The 19,580-nt window shown below is 28.4% G+C and overlaps 1 protein-coding gene across 1 annotated transcript in view; it reads right to left on the bottom strand.

Moving 5' to 3' along the window:
- Positions 1 to 1,003: 1,003 nt before the first annotated feature.
- LOC142235728 (uncharacterized) overlaps positions 1,004 to 19,580 on the bottom strand; it is a 24,826-nt gene continuing 6,249 nt past the window's right edge. The window contains exons 2-4 of the mRNA XM_075306988.1: positions 14,707 to 15,448; positions 8,217 to 8,421; positions 1,004 to 1,505 (exon numbers count right to left, since the gene is read on the bottom strand). Of these exons, the coding sequence (XP_075163103.1) occupies positions 8,272 to 8,421; positions 14,707 to 15,448 (892 nt within the window). The 3' untranslated portion in view covers positions 1,004 to 1,505; positions 8,217 to 8,271. The remainder of the gene's footprint in view (positions 1,506 to 8,216; positions 8,422 to 14,706; positions 15,449 to 19,580) is intronic.

The following is a 19,580-nucleotide window of genomic DNA, read 5'->3' as shown; positions in this document are numbered from 1 at the left end:
AAAGTTACCGCAACCCAAGTAAATCGATTGTGGATGACAGTCTTCAGTAGAAGTTTCTACGCAATCCATGGTGGAGGGTACATAAGCTTCGGCCTGGCCGAACTTACGGCCGTATATACTTGTTTTTTTTTTACATATATTCCAGATATGTTCGAAAGATTCCGAAAAGATGTTCAACATTACATACTACTATATTAAATTTTTACTATGAACTGTAAAATGTGTCTTATTAAAGACTTAAAGTCAGAAAGGAACAGTGCTTGATATAAACGAAATGGACTGTGTTGTTGATTCAAAAATATTTTTTTTTATTGAAAAAATAAAAATTTTGTAATAAACGATTTTTTTTGGTGATAAAAGTTTAAAATTTTCGAAGAAATTCAAAAAACTCTAACAAAAGAAAAACGTTTTTGGTACACGTTTTCCAAACGTTTTTTTTTTCTTTGCGTGTATAGAAAATTTTGTCAACATGTTATTTCTATAGAAAATTTTGTTAAAATTTTATTTCTATAGAAAATTTTGTTAAAATTTCATTTCTATAGAAAATTTTGTCAAAACTATATTTCTATAGAAAATGTTGTCAAAATTTTAGTTCTATAGAAAATTTCATGAAAATTTTGTTTCTATAGAAAATTTTGTTAAAATTTTATTTCTATAGAAGATTTTGTCTAACTGAATTATATACGTATTTAATCGGTCTTGTTTGATTTAATAGATACCACGTATGAACTTACTTAAAATTTAGAAGACGGTGTTAGGAGGTTTTAAAATACATTGCCATCGGCAAGCGTTACCGCAACTCAAGTAATTCGATTGTGGATGGCAGTGTTTAGAAGAAGTTTCTACGCAATCCATGGTGGAGGGTACATAAGCTTCGGCCTGGCCTAACTTACGGCCATATATACTTGTTTGCTGCTAATTTCACATATTCTTCTAATGTTTTTGTCATCCGTATTTAATTAACTTGTCCATCTTTTCATAGAATTTCAAAATATACAAAAAGTTGTGTGTGTGACATTCTTTTATTTAAAAATCCAAACTTAAAGGGAATTTTTATACTACACATATTAAATAAATAAATAAATAATAGTTAATATACAAAAAATTATGTATGTCTAAGCATTTATATTATGCATGTGATAATAAATAATAAATAGTTTTTGTTTTTTCCATATTATTTGACGTATTCGTTTAATAAATTACTTAACTGGACTATATTTTATAATGATTACAATAAATAGGCATAATTAATTATAATTAAACTACAACTTCATTTTGACACTTCACTAAATCCATACTATTGCCATTTTTAATATGCTGTCTCTGCTACTCTTTGTTTCTATTCATTAATTTGGCTTCGGGCTCCAAAAGTTGTCGCTGTCGTTATTATTGAAATGTCAGTATGGCGTTGGATGATCTATGTATGGGGATTATTTTTTATAAATCCCAAAATGAGGCCTATAACCGATAGATATCTCCCAAAAGATTTAAATTGTATGTTTAATCTGAAAAAGAAATGTGCAATTAGTTATTTTAATAGAAAATGCAAAATTTATATCTAGCAAATAAATATAGTTTATGCTTTATACGAGTGTAGATGACTTCGTGTTATGATTTAAATTTAATGTAACAAGCGAGAAAACTCCAAAGTGCAACTTCATATTGTACAAATTATTATAGGTACACACAACAACAACAAAAATAAAATATGAATTTGTACATAAATTTGTACATTTTGAAACATTTATGGACAAACGACACAACGATTGAAAGTTTTGTGTATTTAGTACGAAATATCAAGGAGAGCCATTGTTGGCGCCTAAAGGCGGCTTACAAACGAACGCACATTGGTTCCAAATAGCACCTAGAAAGAGACGTGATAGTGTCATTGGCAACAATGCTCAGGGCCATGTCCTGAGCCGATTTAGCGATGCACAGTGGTTCCAAATCGCTTTTTTGGAAATAATTCTGCACCTTTGGAACGGATAAAGATATCAACATAATTGTTTCTTTGTTTTCACACAAAAAGCTGAGTTGTTGTCCTCTAAGTCTGAAAGTTTGTGGGTCCCTAATGGATCCACGGGCTAACCTGTAGGCGTTGAAAATTGGTCACCTCGGGGCATGAAATTTTGTTTTAGCTGTCAAATCCACAATTATGGACCGATTTCGATCATTTTTTGTGCGAATATCTTTTATAGTTCGAGAAATTTAATTTAAATTTCTTTGCAAAATTTCAACAAAGTGTGGGTCAGTATATTGAACCAAGAAGGTTTTTAGGCGGATCCATGTTTTAATTTCTTAACTGCATTTCCTACAAAATTCTACGTGTTTCAGATGATTAAAAGTTGGAATTTAAAAAAAAAATACAGAATTTTGACCATTTTTTTTTTCGAAAAAGACAACTACCTCTTTCTATCGTACACAGAAAAAAAATCCGTAGTTAAACTTACGCTAAATTTAACTTATTTCTATTATAAACAAGAAAGGAAAGTCTAAAGTCGGGCGGGGCCGACTATATTATACCCTGCACTTCTTTGTAGATCTAAATTTTCGATACCATATCACATCCGTCAAATGTGTTGGGTGCTACATATATAAAGGTTTGTCCCAAATACATACATTTAAATATCACTCGATTTGGACAGAATTTGATAGACTTTTACAAAATCTATAGACTCAAAATTTAAGTTGGCTAATGCACTAGGGTGGAACACAAATTAGTAAAAAACTATGGGAAACATTTAAATCTGAAGCAATTTTAAGGAAACTTCGCAAAAGTTTGTTTATGATTTATCGCTCGATATATATGTATTAGAAGTTTAGGAAAATTAGAGTCATTTTTACAACTTTTCGACTACACAGTGGCGATTTAACAAGGAAAATTTTGGTATTTTGACCATTTTTGTCGAAATCAGAAAAACATATATATGGGAGCTATATCTAAATCTGAACCGATTTCAATCAAATTTGGCACACATGACTATATTACTAATTGTACTCCTAGTGCAAAATTTCAACCAAATTGGGCCAAAACTCTGGCTTCTGGGGCGATATAAGTCCATATCGGGCGAAAAATATATATGGAAGCTATATCTAAATCTGAACCGATTTCAATCAAATTTGGCACACATGACTATACTACCAATTGTACTCCTTGTGCAAACTTTCAAGCTAATCGGCATAAAACTCTGGCTTCTGGGTCCATATAAGTCCATATCGGGCGAAAGACATATATGGAGCTATATCTAAATCTGAATCGATTTCAACCAAATTTGGCACGCATAGCTACAACGCTGAATCTACTTCCTGTGCAAAATTTCAACCAAATTGGGCCAAAACTCTGGCTTTTAGGACCATATTAGTCCATATCGGGCGAAAGATATATATGGGAGCTATATCTAAATCTAAACCGATTTCAATTTAATTTTGGACACTTGACTATACTACTAATTGTACTCCTAGTGCAAAATTTCAACCAAATTCGGCCAAAAAACTGGCTTCTGGGGCCATATAAGTCCATATCGGGCGAAAGATATATATATATATATGGGAGCTATATCTAAATCTTAACCGATGTCAATCAAATTTTGACCACTTGACTATACGACTAAGTGTTATGTTTGTACAAAATTTCAAGCAAATCGGTATAAAACTCTGGCTGCTGGGCCCATATTAGTGCATATCGGGCGAAAGATATATATGGGAGCTATATCTAAATCTGAACTGATTTCTTCCAAAATCAATAGGGTTCTATTCTGACCCAAATTAGGAACATGTGCCAAATTTGAAGGCGATTGGACTTAAATTGCGACCTAGACTTTGATCACAAAAATGTGTTCACAGACAGACGGACGGACGGACGGACAGACGGACAGACGGACATGGTTATATCGACTCAGGGACCCACCCTGAGCATTATTGCCAAAGACACCATGTGTCTATCTCGTCTCCTTCTGGGTGTTACAAACATATGCACTAACTTATAATACCCTGTTCCACAGTGTGGCGCAGGGTATAATAAATATGGGAAATATGAAGCGAGAGAAATTTTAATGAAATTGTACAAAACAGCATTTATGATTTATCAGGTGATACACATGTATTCGAGATATAGGACAATTTTAGTAATATTTACGATTTTTGCTACGTATCAGAGGCGATTTTACAAGGATATTGGTTAGATCCCGCCAAAAAATATATGGCCAAGTGTGGGTTGTGATATATTATTTGGTCAAGTCAGACGACTTGGAGCCTTATTTAAAACTCAACCGTTCTGTGGAAATTCTGGCATTACAGTGTTTAGGATATGACTAAGATATGGGGAAATCATCACAGAAGTTTGTGTCAAGTGTGGGAATTTTGGCCATATTTGTATACACCGGGAAAAACGAATATATGGAGGCTTTATCTAAATCTGAACCAAATTAGATCAAACTTGACACACTTAAATATCATATTAAATATATTCTCTGTGGAAACTATCCAACTGGACCAAAATCTCATTGAAAATGGGTCTAAAATATGAAACAGTCTACCATATTTCCCCAACTCTGGTGTACGTATATATGGGAGCTATATATAATCTGAACCTATTTTGACTAAATTTGACATGCATAGTTAGAATAATAATTCTGCAATCTCTGCAAAATTTCACGAAAATGGGGTATAAATATAGCCTCCATGATCATATGAGTGTAAATCGGGCGAAAGATATGTATGGGAGCTATATATAAATCTGAACCGATTTCAACCAAATTTGGCACACTTACCGATACTATTAAACGTACTCCTTGTGACAAATGTGAAGCAATTTAGGGCAAACTCTGGCTTTTGAGGCCAAATAAGTCCAAATCGGACGAAAGATATATATATGGAAGCTATATCTAAATCTGAACCGAGTTCAACCAAATTTGGCACACTTACCAATACTATTAAACGTACTCCTTGTGACAAATGTGAAGCAATTCAGGGCAAAACTCTGGCTTTTGAGGCCATATAAGTCCAAATCGGACGAAAGCTATATATGTGAGCTATATCTAAATCTGAACCGATTTCAATCAAATTTAGCAAGCATTATTAGTATGTCATTTCTACTCTCTGTGCAAAATTTCACGAAAATCGGTAGTAAACTTTGGCCTCTGGTGCCATATGAGTCTAAATCGGACGAAAGATATATATGGGAGCTATATCTAAATCTGAAACGATTTGGCTGATATTTTGCAAGTTTTACGAGACTCATAAAATATTCGGATGTACGGAATTTGAAGAACATTGGTTAATAAACACGCCCATTATGACCAGATCGGGGATAAATATATATGAAAGCTATATCTAAATCTGAACCGATTTTTTCCAAAATCAATAGCGATTGTCTCTGTTCCATAAAAGGGCCTTATGCCAAATTTGAGGACGATCGGACATAAACTGCGACCTGTACTTTGAGCACAAAAATACATGAACAGACAGTCAGACAGACGGACGGACAGACAGACAGACGGACAGACAGACAGACGGACATCGCCAAATCGACTCAGAATTTAATTCTAAGACGATGGGTATACTAAACGATGGGTCTCAGACTTTTCCTTCTTGGCGTTACATACAAATGCACAAACTTATTATACCCTGTACCACAGTAGTGGTGAAGGGTATAAATATGGGAAACATTTAAATCTGAAGCAATTTTAAGGAAACTTCGCAAAAATTTATTTATGATTTATCGCTCGATATATATGTATTAGAAGTTTAGGAAAATTAGAGTAATTTTTACAACTTTTCGACTAAGCAGTGGCGATTTTACAAGGAAAATGTTGGTATTTTGACCATTTTTGTCGAAATCAGAAAAACATATATATGGGAGCTATATCTAAATCTGAACCGATTGCACACAATTTTGGCAGGCATAGCAACAATGCTAATTATACTCCATGTGAAAAAATTTCAACTAAATCGGAGTTAAAAATTGGCCTCTGTGGTCATATGGGTGTAAATCGGGCGAAAGCTATATATGGGAGCTATATCTAAATCTGAACCGATTTCAACCAAATTTGGCACGCATAGCTACAATACTAATTCTACTCCCTGTGCAAAATTTCAACTAAATCGGAGTTACAAATTGGCCTCTGTGGTCATATGAGTGTAAATCGGGCGAAAGCTATATATGGGAGATATATCTAAATCTGAACCGATTTCAACCAAATTTGGCACGCATAGCTACAATGGTAATTCTACTCCCTGTGCAATATTTCAACTAAATCGGAGCAAAAAATTTGCCTCTGTGGTCATATGGGTGTAAATCGGGCGAAAGCTATATATGGGAGCTATATCTAAATCTGAAACGATTTCAATAAAATTTGGCACACTGGACTATAGTACTTATTGTTCTTCTTGTGCAAAATTTTAAGCAAATTAGGGTAAAACTCTGGCGTCTGGGGCCATATAAGTCCATATCGGGTGTTTGCAACACCCAGAAGGACGAGATAGACACACGGTGTCTTTGGCAAAAGTGCTCAGGGTGCGCTCCTGAGTCGATATAGCCATGTCCGTCTGTCCGTGGACACATTTGGTAATCAAAGTCTAGGTCGCAGTTTTAGTCCAATCGACTTCAAATTTAGCACCAGTATGTGTTTTGGCTCAGAATAGAACCCTATTGATTTTGGAAGAAATATATATATATATATATATATATATATATATATATATATATATATATATATATATATATATATATATATATATATATATACACTGCGACCTAGACTTTGATTACAAAAATGTGTTCACGGACAGACGGACATGGCTAAATCGACTCAGGAGCCCACCCTGAGCATTTTTGCCAAAGACACCGTGTGTCTATCTCGTCTCCTTCTGGGTGTTGCAAACATATGCACTAACTTATAATACACTGTTCCACAGTATGGCGCAAGGTATAAAAATCAGGAATCCCATACTAATTTCTTATCTGTAAATTTCAAATAAATCTTTTAGTTGTCTACCAAAAGGAAAATTAATCTTTATTTATTGTAGCCGTTGACATTTTTTCTTCCGAAAAACTTTGTTTGTTCTAAAAGATCATTGGTTAAAAAGTCCCAATTTAACCCTTTGTTTAACCTAGTTAACCGTGTTTCTCAGGTACAACGTTTTTGTTTACCGGAAAAGTCGATTACCTTTCGGTAAAGGCGTTTAGTCCATAGAATTGGGGAGTATCCTTAGTTGAAAGGAAATTCTAACAAATCTTCAATATAATGGAAATTGTCCTAAACTTCGTTGAGTTTTTATAACTTGACTATGAAATAAGAGATGTCTTATTTTAAAGAAGCTTTTTAGTTGTGGTCAGTGTTGCCAATATTGGAGATTTTTTCCCCAAATTGGGGATATTTTTTCGTGCATGGGGCGAAATTGCTGAGTTGGGGAATTGGTGAGGAATTTCCTAAATACACTCGTGAAATCATTTCAATACTTAATACACTTAATAAATAAGAAAATTCCTATACCACCCACTTGGTTATTGGAATTTTCATTTTCATTCATAAATGCATGGTGACCGAACTTCCAGTTTTATTTCTGGAGCATTGAGAAGACGACCACCACTCGCTAAATCTTCATCTTTTTGCATATCCCAATTTTTTATATGTTGTTCAAGTTTTTTTATTTTTTCATAAAAAAACTTGTTAAAAAGTTATTGGGGATTTTTTATGAGGAATTCTAATTAAAATTGGGGATTTTTTGAGACAAAAGTGTTCCAATTTGTGGATAACGGACAAAAAAATACTGGCAACACTGGTTGTGGTTAACATGTTATAAAGTACTTTAATACCACATGATACAAAAACAGAATAAACTAAAAAAAATGCAATTTGTTTTCTAAATAAGCAAACTTAATAAGCAAAATAAGCAAAACTTAAAAAGTGAATTGCATCTTAAATTAATCCTTAAAGCACTTCTCAGTTTCCTTCGCTGAGAATTACTAGTAAAATTATTCGTGTACATGCAAATTCGCTGGAACCCGGAAAGTTTTTATCTCAGTGCAATATTTCGATGCATTGCAAATGGTTTGATGGAGAATATAGAAATGCTTTGTTGGGTGTTATTACTTTCTCACTTGTTTTCCAATTTGATGTGATTTATAATTTATTTATTTATATTTTTGTTATATATTTTTGGGGGTGGTATCCATGGGATTATGGCACCACAAAACAAGAGCATATTTTACTTACTTTAGAACTTATACGTATGCAGCGATTAGAATCTCCTTTGTTGTCAGCTACAATCTTACAACCTTACCACCTCCACTCCTTGTGGTACAAAAAACGATTCTGCTGCTATTTTAAGTTTCTCATTGACCAATTTGGCAATTTTGGGTGTGCGACGCCAAACAAACTCCCTTGTGCGGTCATGGTTATCCTTGCTCTCCACTTCGACCTGAAACCGAGCAAAAATAAATGTTGTACTAAAGTAAAGACAAGAAAGTAATTAAATCTGATTTCCATCACTATGTATATAAATTTTAATTAAAGCTTCGTTTACTGTAGGATACTAGGCAATTGGACGTTTGGAAAATACATAACATTTCATATACACTATGTAATAGTGGTTGTGCGGGTGTATGTGATTGTGCCATGTAGATGTAAATGTATAAAGTAGTATTATATTAAATAAAAAAACAATTAAACTAATTAGAATTCTTTTCATTAGAAACAGATTAAAATAAAATTTACAAAAAAAATGCTTTATACTGAATAGAGCAACCCTAGTAATTAATATGACTGATATGATTTCATAGGCATCGATTTCCCATTAATGAAGTTAAACAAATAAATTTATCGTAATGTTATAGGTCAATATTTAGTTTGGGTATGGTGTCTGCCTTCTGTTACAAATCCATTACAAAATACCTTAGTCTAGTAAATAACATGAATTCAGAAAACTTTGGCCTTAGTGGTCATATAAGTCTAAGTCGGACGAATGACATACACATATATGTGAGCTATATCTAAATCTGAATTGATTTCTTCCACAACCAATACTTTTGCCAATTTTGAAGTCGATTGAACAGAAAAAGCGACTTAGACTTTCACAAAAAGACGGACAAGGCTAAGTCGACTCAGGGCACAACTCTAAAAATTATTACCATCATTATTTATGTTTGTATTTATCTTCATAATTTATTATGACTTTAAATAAACTAATAATAATAATAATTTTGACAAACAACTATCGTTTACAATTTGTTTTTCGCTGTAAGGAAGTTTAGTTGAAAGAAAAGTACAGACTTTTTTGTAAAAAACTTTGACATTTATAGAAATGGTAGATTTTTTACCGTTTCTAGAAACGATCGATTTTTTACGGTTTTGTAGAATTTTTGATGTTGTGGTAGATTTTGTAGATTTTGGTATTTTACAATTTTTCAATAGAAATAGAGCTTCTACAGAAATGAAATTTTGACAAAATTTTCTATAGAAATGAATTTTTGACAAAATTTTCTATAGAAATAAAATTTTGACAAAATTTTCTATATAAATAAAATTTTCACAAAATTTTCTATAGAAATAAAATTTTGACAAAATTTTCTATAGAAATAAAATTTTGACAAAATTTTCTATAGAAATAAAATTTTGAAAAAAAATTTGTATAGAAATAAAATGTTGAGAAAATTTTCTATAGAAATAATATTTTGACAAATTTTTCTACAGAAATAAAATTTTGACAAAATTTTCTATAGAAATAAAATTTTGAAAAAAATTTGTATAGAAATAAAATGTTGAGAAAATTTTCTATAGAAATAAATGTTGTTGAAATTTTCCTACAGAAATAAAATTTTGACAAAATTTTATATTGAGATAAAATTATCTACAGAAATAAAATTTTGACAAAACTTTTCTTATCAAAATAAAATTTTCTACAGAAATAAAACGTTGAGAAAATTTTCTATAGAAATAAAATTTTGACAAAATTTTCTATATAAATAAAATTTTGACAAAATTTTCTATATAAATAAAATGTTCACAAAATTTTCTATAGAAATAAAATTTTGAAAAAAATTTTTTTAGAAATAAAATGTTGAGAAAATTTTCTATGGAAATAAAATTTTGACTAATTTTTCTACAGAAATAAAATTTTGGCAAAATTTTCTATAGAAATAAAATTTTGACTAATTTTTCTACAGAAATAAAATTTTGACAAAACTTTATATTGAGATAAAATTTTCTACAGAAATAAAATTTTGACAAAACTTTTTTTATCAAAATAAAATTTTCTACAGAAATAAAACGTTGAGAAAATTTTCTATAGAAATAAAATTTTGACAAAATTTTCCACAGAAATAAAATGTTGATAAAATTTTCTATTGAAATCAAATTTTGACAAAATCTTCCATAGAAATAAAATGTTGACCAAATTTTCCACAGAAATAAAATGCTGATAAAATTTTCTATTGAAATAAAATTTTGACAACATTTTTTATAGAAATAAAATGTTAACAACATTTTCTATAGAAATAAAATTTTGACTAAATCTTCCATAAAAATAAAATGTTGGCCAAATTTTCCACAGAAATAATATGTTGATAAAATTTTCTATTGAAATAAAATTATGACAACATTTTTTATAGAAATAAAATTTTTACAACATTTTCTATAGAAATAAAATTTTGACAACATTTTCTACAGAAATAAAATTTGGACAAAATTTTCTATAGAAATAAAATTTTGTCAAAATTTTCTATAGAAATAAAATTTTGACAAATTTTTCTACAGAAATAAAATTTTGACAACATTTTCTACAGAAATAAAATTTGGACAAAATTTTCTATAGAAATAAAATTTTGACAAAATTTTCTATAGATATAAAATTTTGACAAAATTTTCTATAGATATAAAATTTTGACAAAATTTTCTATAGAAATAAAATTTGGAAAAAATTTTCTACAGAAATAAAATTTTGACAAAATTTTCTATAGATATAAAATTTTGACAAAATTTTCTATAGAAATAAAATTTTGACAAAACTATTTTATAGAAATAAAATTTTCTACAGAAATAAAATGTTGAGAAAATTTTCTATAGAAATAAAACTTTGACAAAATTTTCCACAGAAATCAAATGTTATCCAAATTTTCCACAGAAATCAAATGTTGATCAAATTTTCTATTGAAATAAAATTTTGACAACATTTTTTATAGAAATAAAATTTGTACAACATTTTCTATAGAAATAAAATTTTGACAAAATCTTCCATAGAAATAAAATTTTGACAAAATGTTCTATAGAAATAAAACTTTGATCAAATATTCTATAGAAATAAAATTTTGAGAAAAAGTTTTTATAGAAATAAAACTTTGATAGAATTTTCTATAGAAATAAAACTTTAATAAAATTTTCTATAGAAATAAAATTTTGCGAAAATTTTCTATAGAAATAAAATTTTGACAAATTTTCTACAGAAATAAAATTTTGACAAAATTTTCTATAGAAATAAAAGTTGACAAATTTTTCTACAGAAATAAAATTTGGAAAAAATTTTCTACAGGAATAAAATTTTGACAAAAAATTTTACATAATTCTTTATAGAAATAAAACTTTGATCAAATATTCTATAGAAATAAAATTTTAGGAAAATGTTTCTATAGAAATAAAACTTTGATAGAATTTTTTATAGAAATAAAACTTTAATACAATTTTCTACAGAATTAAAATTGTGACAACTTTTTCTAAAGAAATAAAATTTTGACAAAATCTTCTATAGAAGTAAAATTTTGACAAAACTTTTTTATAGAAATAAAATTTTCTACTGAAATAAAACGTTGAGAAAATTTTCTATAGAAATAAAATTTTGACAAAATTTTCCACAGAAATAAAATGTTGATAAAATTTTCTATTGAAATAAAATTTTGACCAAATCTTCCATAGAAATAAAATGTTGACCAAATTTTCCACAAAAATAAAAGGTTGATAATATTTTCTATTGAAATAAAATTTTGACAAAATTGTCCATAGAAATAAAATGTTGACAAAATTTTCTATAGAAATAAAATGTTGATAAAATTTTCTATTGGAATAAAATGTTGACAAAATTGTCCATAGAAATAAAATTTTGACAAAATTTTCTATAGAGATAAAATTTTGACAAAATTTTCTATAGAAATAAAATTTTGACAATTTTTTGTTTATAGAAATAAAATTTTCTATAGAAATAAAATTTTGACAAATTTTTCTACAGAAACAAAATTTTGACAAAATTTTCTATAGAAATAAAATTTTGACAAAATTTTCTATAGAAATAAAATTTTGACAAATTTTTCTACAGAAATAAAATTTGGAAAAAATTTTCTACAGGAATAAAATTTTGACAAAAAATTTTGACATAATTTTTTATAGAAATAAAACTTTGATCAAATATTCTATAGAAATAAAATTTTAGGAAAATGTTTCTATAGAAATAAAACTTTGATAGAATTTTTTATTGAAATAAAACTTTAATACAATTTTCTACAGAATTAAAATTGTGACAACTTTTTCTAAAGAAATAAAATTTTGACAAAATCTTCTATAGAAATAAAATATTAACAACATTTTCTACAGAAATAAAATTTGGACAAATTTTTCTACAGAAATTAAATTTTGACAAAATCTTCTACAGAAATAAAATCTTGACAAAATTTTCTATAGAAATACAATTTTGACAACATTTTCAACAGAATAAAATTTGGACAACATTTTCTACAGAAATAAAATTTTGACAAATTTTTCTACAGAAATAAAATTTTGACAAAGTCTTCTACAGAAATAAAATTTTGACAAAATTTTCTATAGAAATAAAATTTTGACAACATTTTCTACAGAAATAAAATTTGGACAACATTTTCTACAGAAATAAAATTTGGACAACATTTTCTACAGAAATAAAATTGTGACAAATTTTTCTAAAGAAATAAAATTTTGACAACATTTCTACAGAAATAAAATTTGGACAAAATCTTCTACAGAAATAAATTTTGACAAGTTTTTCTACAGAAATAAAATTTTGACAAAATTTTCTATAGAAATAAAATTTTGACAACATTTTCTACAGATAATTTTTCTATAGAAATAAAATTTTGACAAAATATTCTATAGAAATAAAATTTGGACAAAATTTTTATAGAAATAAAATTTTCTACAGAAATAAAACGTTGAGAAAATTTTCTGTAGAAATAAAATTTTGACAAAATTTTCCACTGAAATAAAATGTTGATGAAATTTTCTATTAAAATAAAATTTTGACAAAATTTTCTACAGAAAATTTTTCTATAGAAATGAAATTTTGACAAAATTTTCTATAGAAATAAAATTTTGACAAAACTTTTTTATAGGAATATAATTTTCTACAGAAATAAAACGTTGAGAATTTTTCTATAGAAATAAAATTTTCACAAAATTTTCCACAGAAATAAAATGTTGATAAAATTTTCTATTGAAATACAATTTTAACAAAATTTTCCATAGAAATAAGATGTTGGCCAAATTTTCCACAGAAATAAAATGTTGATAAAATTTTATATTGAAATAAAATTTTGACAACATTTTTTATAGAAATAAAATTTTGACAACATTTTCTATAGAAATAAAATTTTGACAAAACCTTCAATAGAAATAATATATTGACATAATTGTCTATAGAAATAAAATTTTGACAAGATTTTCTACAGAAATAAAATTTGGACAAAATTTTCTACAGAAATAAAATTTTGACAAAATCTTCTACAGAAATAAAATCTTGACAAAATTTTCTATAGAAATAAAATTTTGACAACATTCCTACAGAAATAAAATTTGGACAAAATTTTCTATACAAATAAAATTTTGACAAATTTTTCTACAGAAATAAAATTTTGACAAATTTTTCTACAGAAATAAAATTTTGACAAGATTTTCTATAGTAATAAAGTTTTGACAAAATTTTCTATAGAAATGAAATTTTGACAAAATTTTCTATAGAAATAAAATTTTGACAAAACTTTTTTATAGAAATAAAATTTTGACAAAATTTTATACTGAAATAAAATGTTGATGAAATTTTCTATTAAAATACAATTTTGACAAAATTTTCTACAGAAAATTTTGACAAAATTTTCTATAGAAATAAAATTCTGACAAAACTTTTTTATAGGAATATAATTTTATACAGAAATAAAACCTAGAGAAATTTTCTATAGAAATAAAATTTTGACTAATTTTCCACGGAAATAAAATGTTGATAAAATTTTCTATTGAAATAAAATTTTGACAAAATTTTCCATAGAAATAAAATTTTGACAAAATGTTCCATAGAAATAAAGATTTGACAAAATTTTCTATAGGAATAAAATTTTGAGAAAATTTTATACAGGAACAAATTTTTGAGAAATTTTTCTACAGAAATAAAACTTTGAGAAAATTTTCTGTAGAAATAACATTTGGAGAAATTTTTCTATAGAAATAACATTTTGAGAAAATTTTCCATAGAAATAAAATTTTGAGAAAATGTTGACAAAAAAATAAAATTTAAAAAAAAAAATTAAAGAAATAAAATTTTGAGAGAATTTTCTATAGAAATAAAATCTTTACAGAATTTTCTACAGAAATAAAATTTTGAAAACATCCTAAAGAAATAAAATTTTGAGAAATTCCTTTTGATACATTTAAAATTGAAAATGTAGCCATATTAAATATGGCTTCGAAATTTAATTACCTGTTTGGGTTGCTGCACTTTAATAGACATCAATGTAGCACGATCATTCACCACTCCGAATTTGATGCGTCCGATCATTTCATTGGTCCGAGCTGTAGCACTTTTCACATTTTCGACACCATCACGCTTAATCGATTTCTCGACGCGCAGCATTAATGGCCCTAAAGTAAATTTAGCCTTAATTGTGGAATTGCGACCTTCCGGGTCAGTCACCACTTTAACATTTCCGACACGCTTCAGTGAAGCCAATCCCGATAAACTGCCCTCAGCCTTTTGGACTTCAATACTATTTTTGTTGGCCGTATTTTTGGTACTGGGGCTGGATTTAAGTTTGTGTTTGTCATTTGCTGCTGCTCCCGTTGCGGCCGAGTTGCCATTATTAACTTTTTTACTGGCACCACTATGTTGTTGTTGTTGCTTGTGAGACTTTGTTGAAGTTTTCTTGTGATTTCCTGATTTGACAACGTCATTGGCATGCACATTGCGAGTTTCCGGTTTCAATTCTGTGCCTCCAATGATGACGTCGGCATCCGTCTCGGAGGTTGTCTCACTCTTTTGTTCGCTTTGACCAGCAACATTATTTCCAATTTGCTCAGTGGCTTTTAGGGTTTGCTGTTGTGCCTGTAATTGTTCCAATTGTAGTTGCAATTTCGTTTTTTCACCCTGTTGACTGTCCTTTGGCAAAGTTTCGATGTTGTCTGTATTTGTAGTGTCACTACGTGGTTCCGATTTTGTGTTTTTCCTATGAAATACAGATAGAAGAGAATAAAAAAATATATAGAGCACGATATCAAATAAAATGTACATAAAAAATCAATTGGTCCAATTTAGAAATCCATACACACATGACTACAAACACTGTTGATACACACTAGTAATTCTGTGGGTAACCCTCTTCACTTCGTGATTGTAGTTCGATAGGCATACCGCACGAGTACACTCAAAAAAAAAGAGATGTCTGTGTCATCTCAGGGAGCCACCGTGGTGCAATGGTTAGCATGCCCGCCTTGCATACACAAGGTCGTGGGTTCGATTCCTGCTACGACCGAACACCAAAAAAGTTTTTCAGCGGTGGACTATCCCACCTCAGTAATGCTGGTGACATTTCTGAGGGTTTCAAAGCTTCTCTAAGTGGTTTCACTGGAATGTGGAACGCCGTTCGGACTCGGCTATAAAAAGGAGGTCCCTTGTCATTGAGCTTAACATGGAATCGGGCAGCACTCAGTGATAAGAGAGAAGTTCACCACTGTGGTATCACAATGGACTGAATAGTCTAAGTGAGCTTGATACATCGGGCTGCCACATAACCTAACCTAACCTAGATACCAAAGAAAATATCACCAAAAACGCAACTGAAATGATTTTTTTTTTATCCCAAAGTGGTGAAAAGTACGATCAAAAACAATAAACTTCACATGTAAAAACTTAACAGTGCGATTAGCATTATTGGTAGATCAATGAAATTCTTCTACGTGGGTCTAAGCCCCTCCCCCGCCATTAATTCGAATTAAATTAATTAATAATTAATAAAATTATACGAACTTAATATTTAGACATAATTAGTGTATAATTTAAGAATGAAATATTTTAAGTTATGCTTATATGAGTAAATACACGATCATTTTAAAATGATCCAAAATGAATTGCCATATGTACACTATTTAATAGGTACAAGTAAATACGGTAGTAAGTTCGGCCAGATTAACTAGAGTGCCAGAATTGAAATATGGAGGTCGCTTTATATGGGGGCTACATACAATTATGAACGATATGGACCATTTTTTGTGTGATTGGGGATCGGTTTATCTGAGACCGTTCGTCCGTCGGTCTGTTGAAATCACGCTTACTTCCGAACGAAACAATCTATCGACTTGAAACTTGACATAAGTAGTTGTTATTGATATACGTCGGATGGTATTGCAAATGGGCTATATAGGACCACATTTACGTATATCCCCCATATAAACCGATCCCCAGATTTGAACTCCGGAACCTATTGGAGGAGCAAAATTCATCCGATACGGTTGAAATTTGGTACGTAGTGTTAGTATATGGTCTGTAACAACCATGCAAAACTATATCGGTCCATAATTATATATAGCCCCCATATAAACCGATCCCCAAATTTGAACTTCGGAGCCTCTTGGAAGAGCAAACTTCCATCGATCCGGCTGAAATTTAGAACCAGGTGTTAGCATATGGCCGCTAACAACCATGCCAAAATTGATCCATATCGGTCTATAGTTATATATAGACGGTCCCCAATCACATTGATATCGGTTCATAATCACAGTTGCCATTCGACCATAAAAAATCTACCAAAATTGTATGGTTCTGTCTACCAAAATGTTATGGTTCTTTTCTTTTCCTCTGTTGGTTAAGCTACTCTTGTAGTTTAGTCAACGCAATGGTTTGTAAGCTTAAATCAGAACATATGATTGAAGTACAAACCAACAATAACAAAACAAACCAAAATTTTACTTCTATAGAAAATGTTGTCAAAATTTTATTTCTATAGAAAATTTTTTTGAAGATTTTATTTCTATAGAAAATTTTGTCAAAATTTTATTTCTATAGAAAATTTTGTCTTTCTATTGAAAATGTTGTCAAGATTTTATTTCTATAGAAAATTTTGTAAAAATTTATGTCTATAGAAAATTTTGTCAAAATTTTATTTCTATAGAAAATTTTGTCAAAATTTTATTTCTATAGAAAATTTTGTCAACATTTTATTTCTATAGAAAATTTTGTTAACATTTTATTTCTATAGAACATGTTAACAAAATGTTATAAAAATTTTATATCTATAGTTAAATTTTGTTAAAACTTTATTTCTATAGAAAATTTTGTCAAAACTTTATTTCTATAGAAAATTTTGTCAAAATTTTATTTCTATAGAAAATTTTGTTAAAACATTATTTCTATAGAACATTTTGGCAAAATTTAATTTCTATAGAAAATTTTGTCAACATTTTTTCTATAGAAAATTTTGTCAAAATTTTAATTCTATAGAAAATTTTGTCATCATTTTATTTCTATAGAAAGTTTTGTCAACATTTTATTTCTATAGAAAATGTTATCGAAATGTTATAAGAATTTTATTTCTATAGAAAATTTTGTTAAAACTTTATTTCTATAGAAAAATTTTTCAAAACTTTATTTCTATAGGAAATTTTGTCATCATTTTATTTCTATAGAAAATTTTGTTAAAACTTTATTTCTATAGAAAATTTTGGCAAAACTTTATTTCTATAGAAAATTTTGTCAAAATTTTATTTCTATAGAAAATTTTGTCAACATTTTTTTCTATAGAAAATGTTGTCAAAATTTTAATTCTATAGCAAATTTTGTCAACATTTTATTTCTATAGAAAATGTTATAAAAATGTGATAAAATTTTTAATTCTATAGAACATTTTGTTAAAACTTTATTTCTATAGAAAATTTTGTTAAGATTTTATTTCTATAGAAAATTTTGTAAAAATTTATATCTATAGAAAATTTTGTCAAAATTTTATTTCTATAGAAAATTTTGTAAAAATTTATGTCTAAAGAAAATTTTGTCAAAATTTTATTTCTATAGAAAATTTTGTCAACATTTTATTTCTATAGAAAATGTTATCAAAATGTTATAAAATTTATATTTCTATAGAAAATTTTGTCAAAATTTTATTTCTATTTAAAATTTTGTCAAGATTTTATTTTTAAAGAAAATTTTGTAAAAATGTATGTCTATAGAAAATTTTGTCAAAATTTTATTTCTATAGAAAATTTTGTCAAAATTTTATTTCTATAGAAAATTTTGTCAACATTTTATTTCTATAGAAAATTTTGTTAACATTTTATTTCTATAGAAAATGTTAACAAAATGTTATAAAAATTTAATTTCTATAGAAAATTTTTTTAAAACTTTATTTCTATAGAAAATTTTTTCAAAACTTTATTTCTATAGAAAATTGGGCTTTGCCCAAATAAATTTGACAGTATACTTTTCCTCTGTTGGTTAAGCTACACTTGTAGTTTAGTCAATGCATGGCTTTAAGCTGAGATCAAAACCAACAATAACGATTGAAGAGAAGCCAACAATAACAAACAAAACGAATGAAGATAGAGGAAGCACGCTCAAAAACAAACCCAGCCAAATACATTCAAATCGATGATTTGAGTTTGGCAAAGGAAAAGAGATATGCTGGCAAATTTGTTTAGGCAGTAGCCAACTATCAAACCCTTTTTCGGGAGGTTCAAATGTAGTTCACTTTGGGTTGAGTGAATTACCCGAATTTATTCTGATAATTGGTTGATAGTTTTGCTGCAAGTAGAGGATGCTGATGAGGAATGTGGTAATTCCGAAACAGCTGCACATCCAACCATCTTGCAGTCTATAGGGCTTTGCCCAAATAAATTTGACAAGTATACTTTTCCTCTGTTGGTTACGCTACACTTTTAGTTTAGTCAATGCATGGCTTTAAGCTGAGATCAAAAACAACAATAACGATAAAAGAGAAGCCAACAATAACAAACAAAACGAAAAAAATTTTATTTCTATAAAAAAATTTGTCAACATTTTTTTCTATAGAATTTTTTTTCAAAATTTTATTTCAATGTAAAATTTTGTGAAATTTTTTTCTATAGAAAATTTTGTGAAATTTTTTTCTATAGAAAATTTTGTCCAGCTGAATAATATACGTATTTAATCGGCCTTTTTTAGTTTAGTATATACCACGTATGGATTAACTTACAATATAGAAGACGGTGTTAGGAAGTTTGAAGATACCTTGCCATCGGCAAGTGTTACCGCAACCCAAGTAATTCGATTGTGGATGACAGTCTTTAGTAGAAGTTTCTACGCAATCCATGGTGGAGGGTACATCAGCT

The sequence above is a fragment of the Haematobia irritans genome, chromosome 4 (assembly GCF_050003625.1).
Source record: "Haematobia irritans isolate KBUSLIRL chromosome 4, ASM5000362v1, whole genome shotgun sequence".
In the NCBI taxonomy this organism is placed as follows: Eukaryota; Metazoa; Arthropoda; class Insecta; order Diptera; family Muscidae; genus Haematobia; species Haematobia irritans.
Note: the sequence above shows the minus strand (reverse complement) of the source record. Positions and strands in the feature narration are given on the sequence as shown.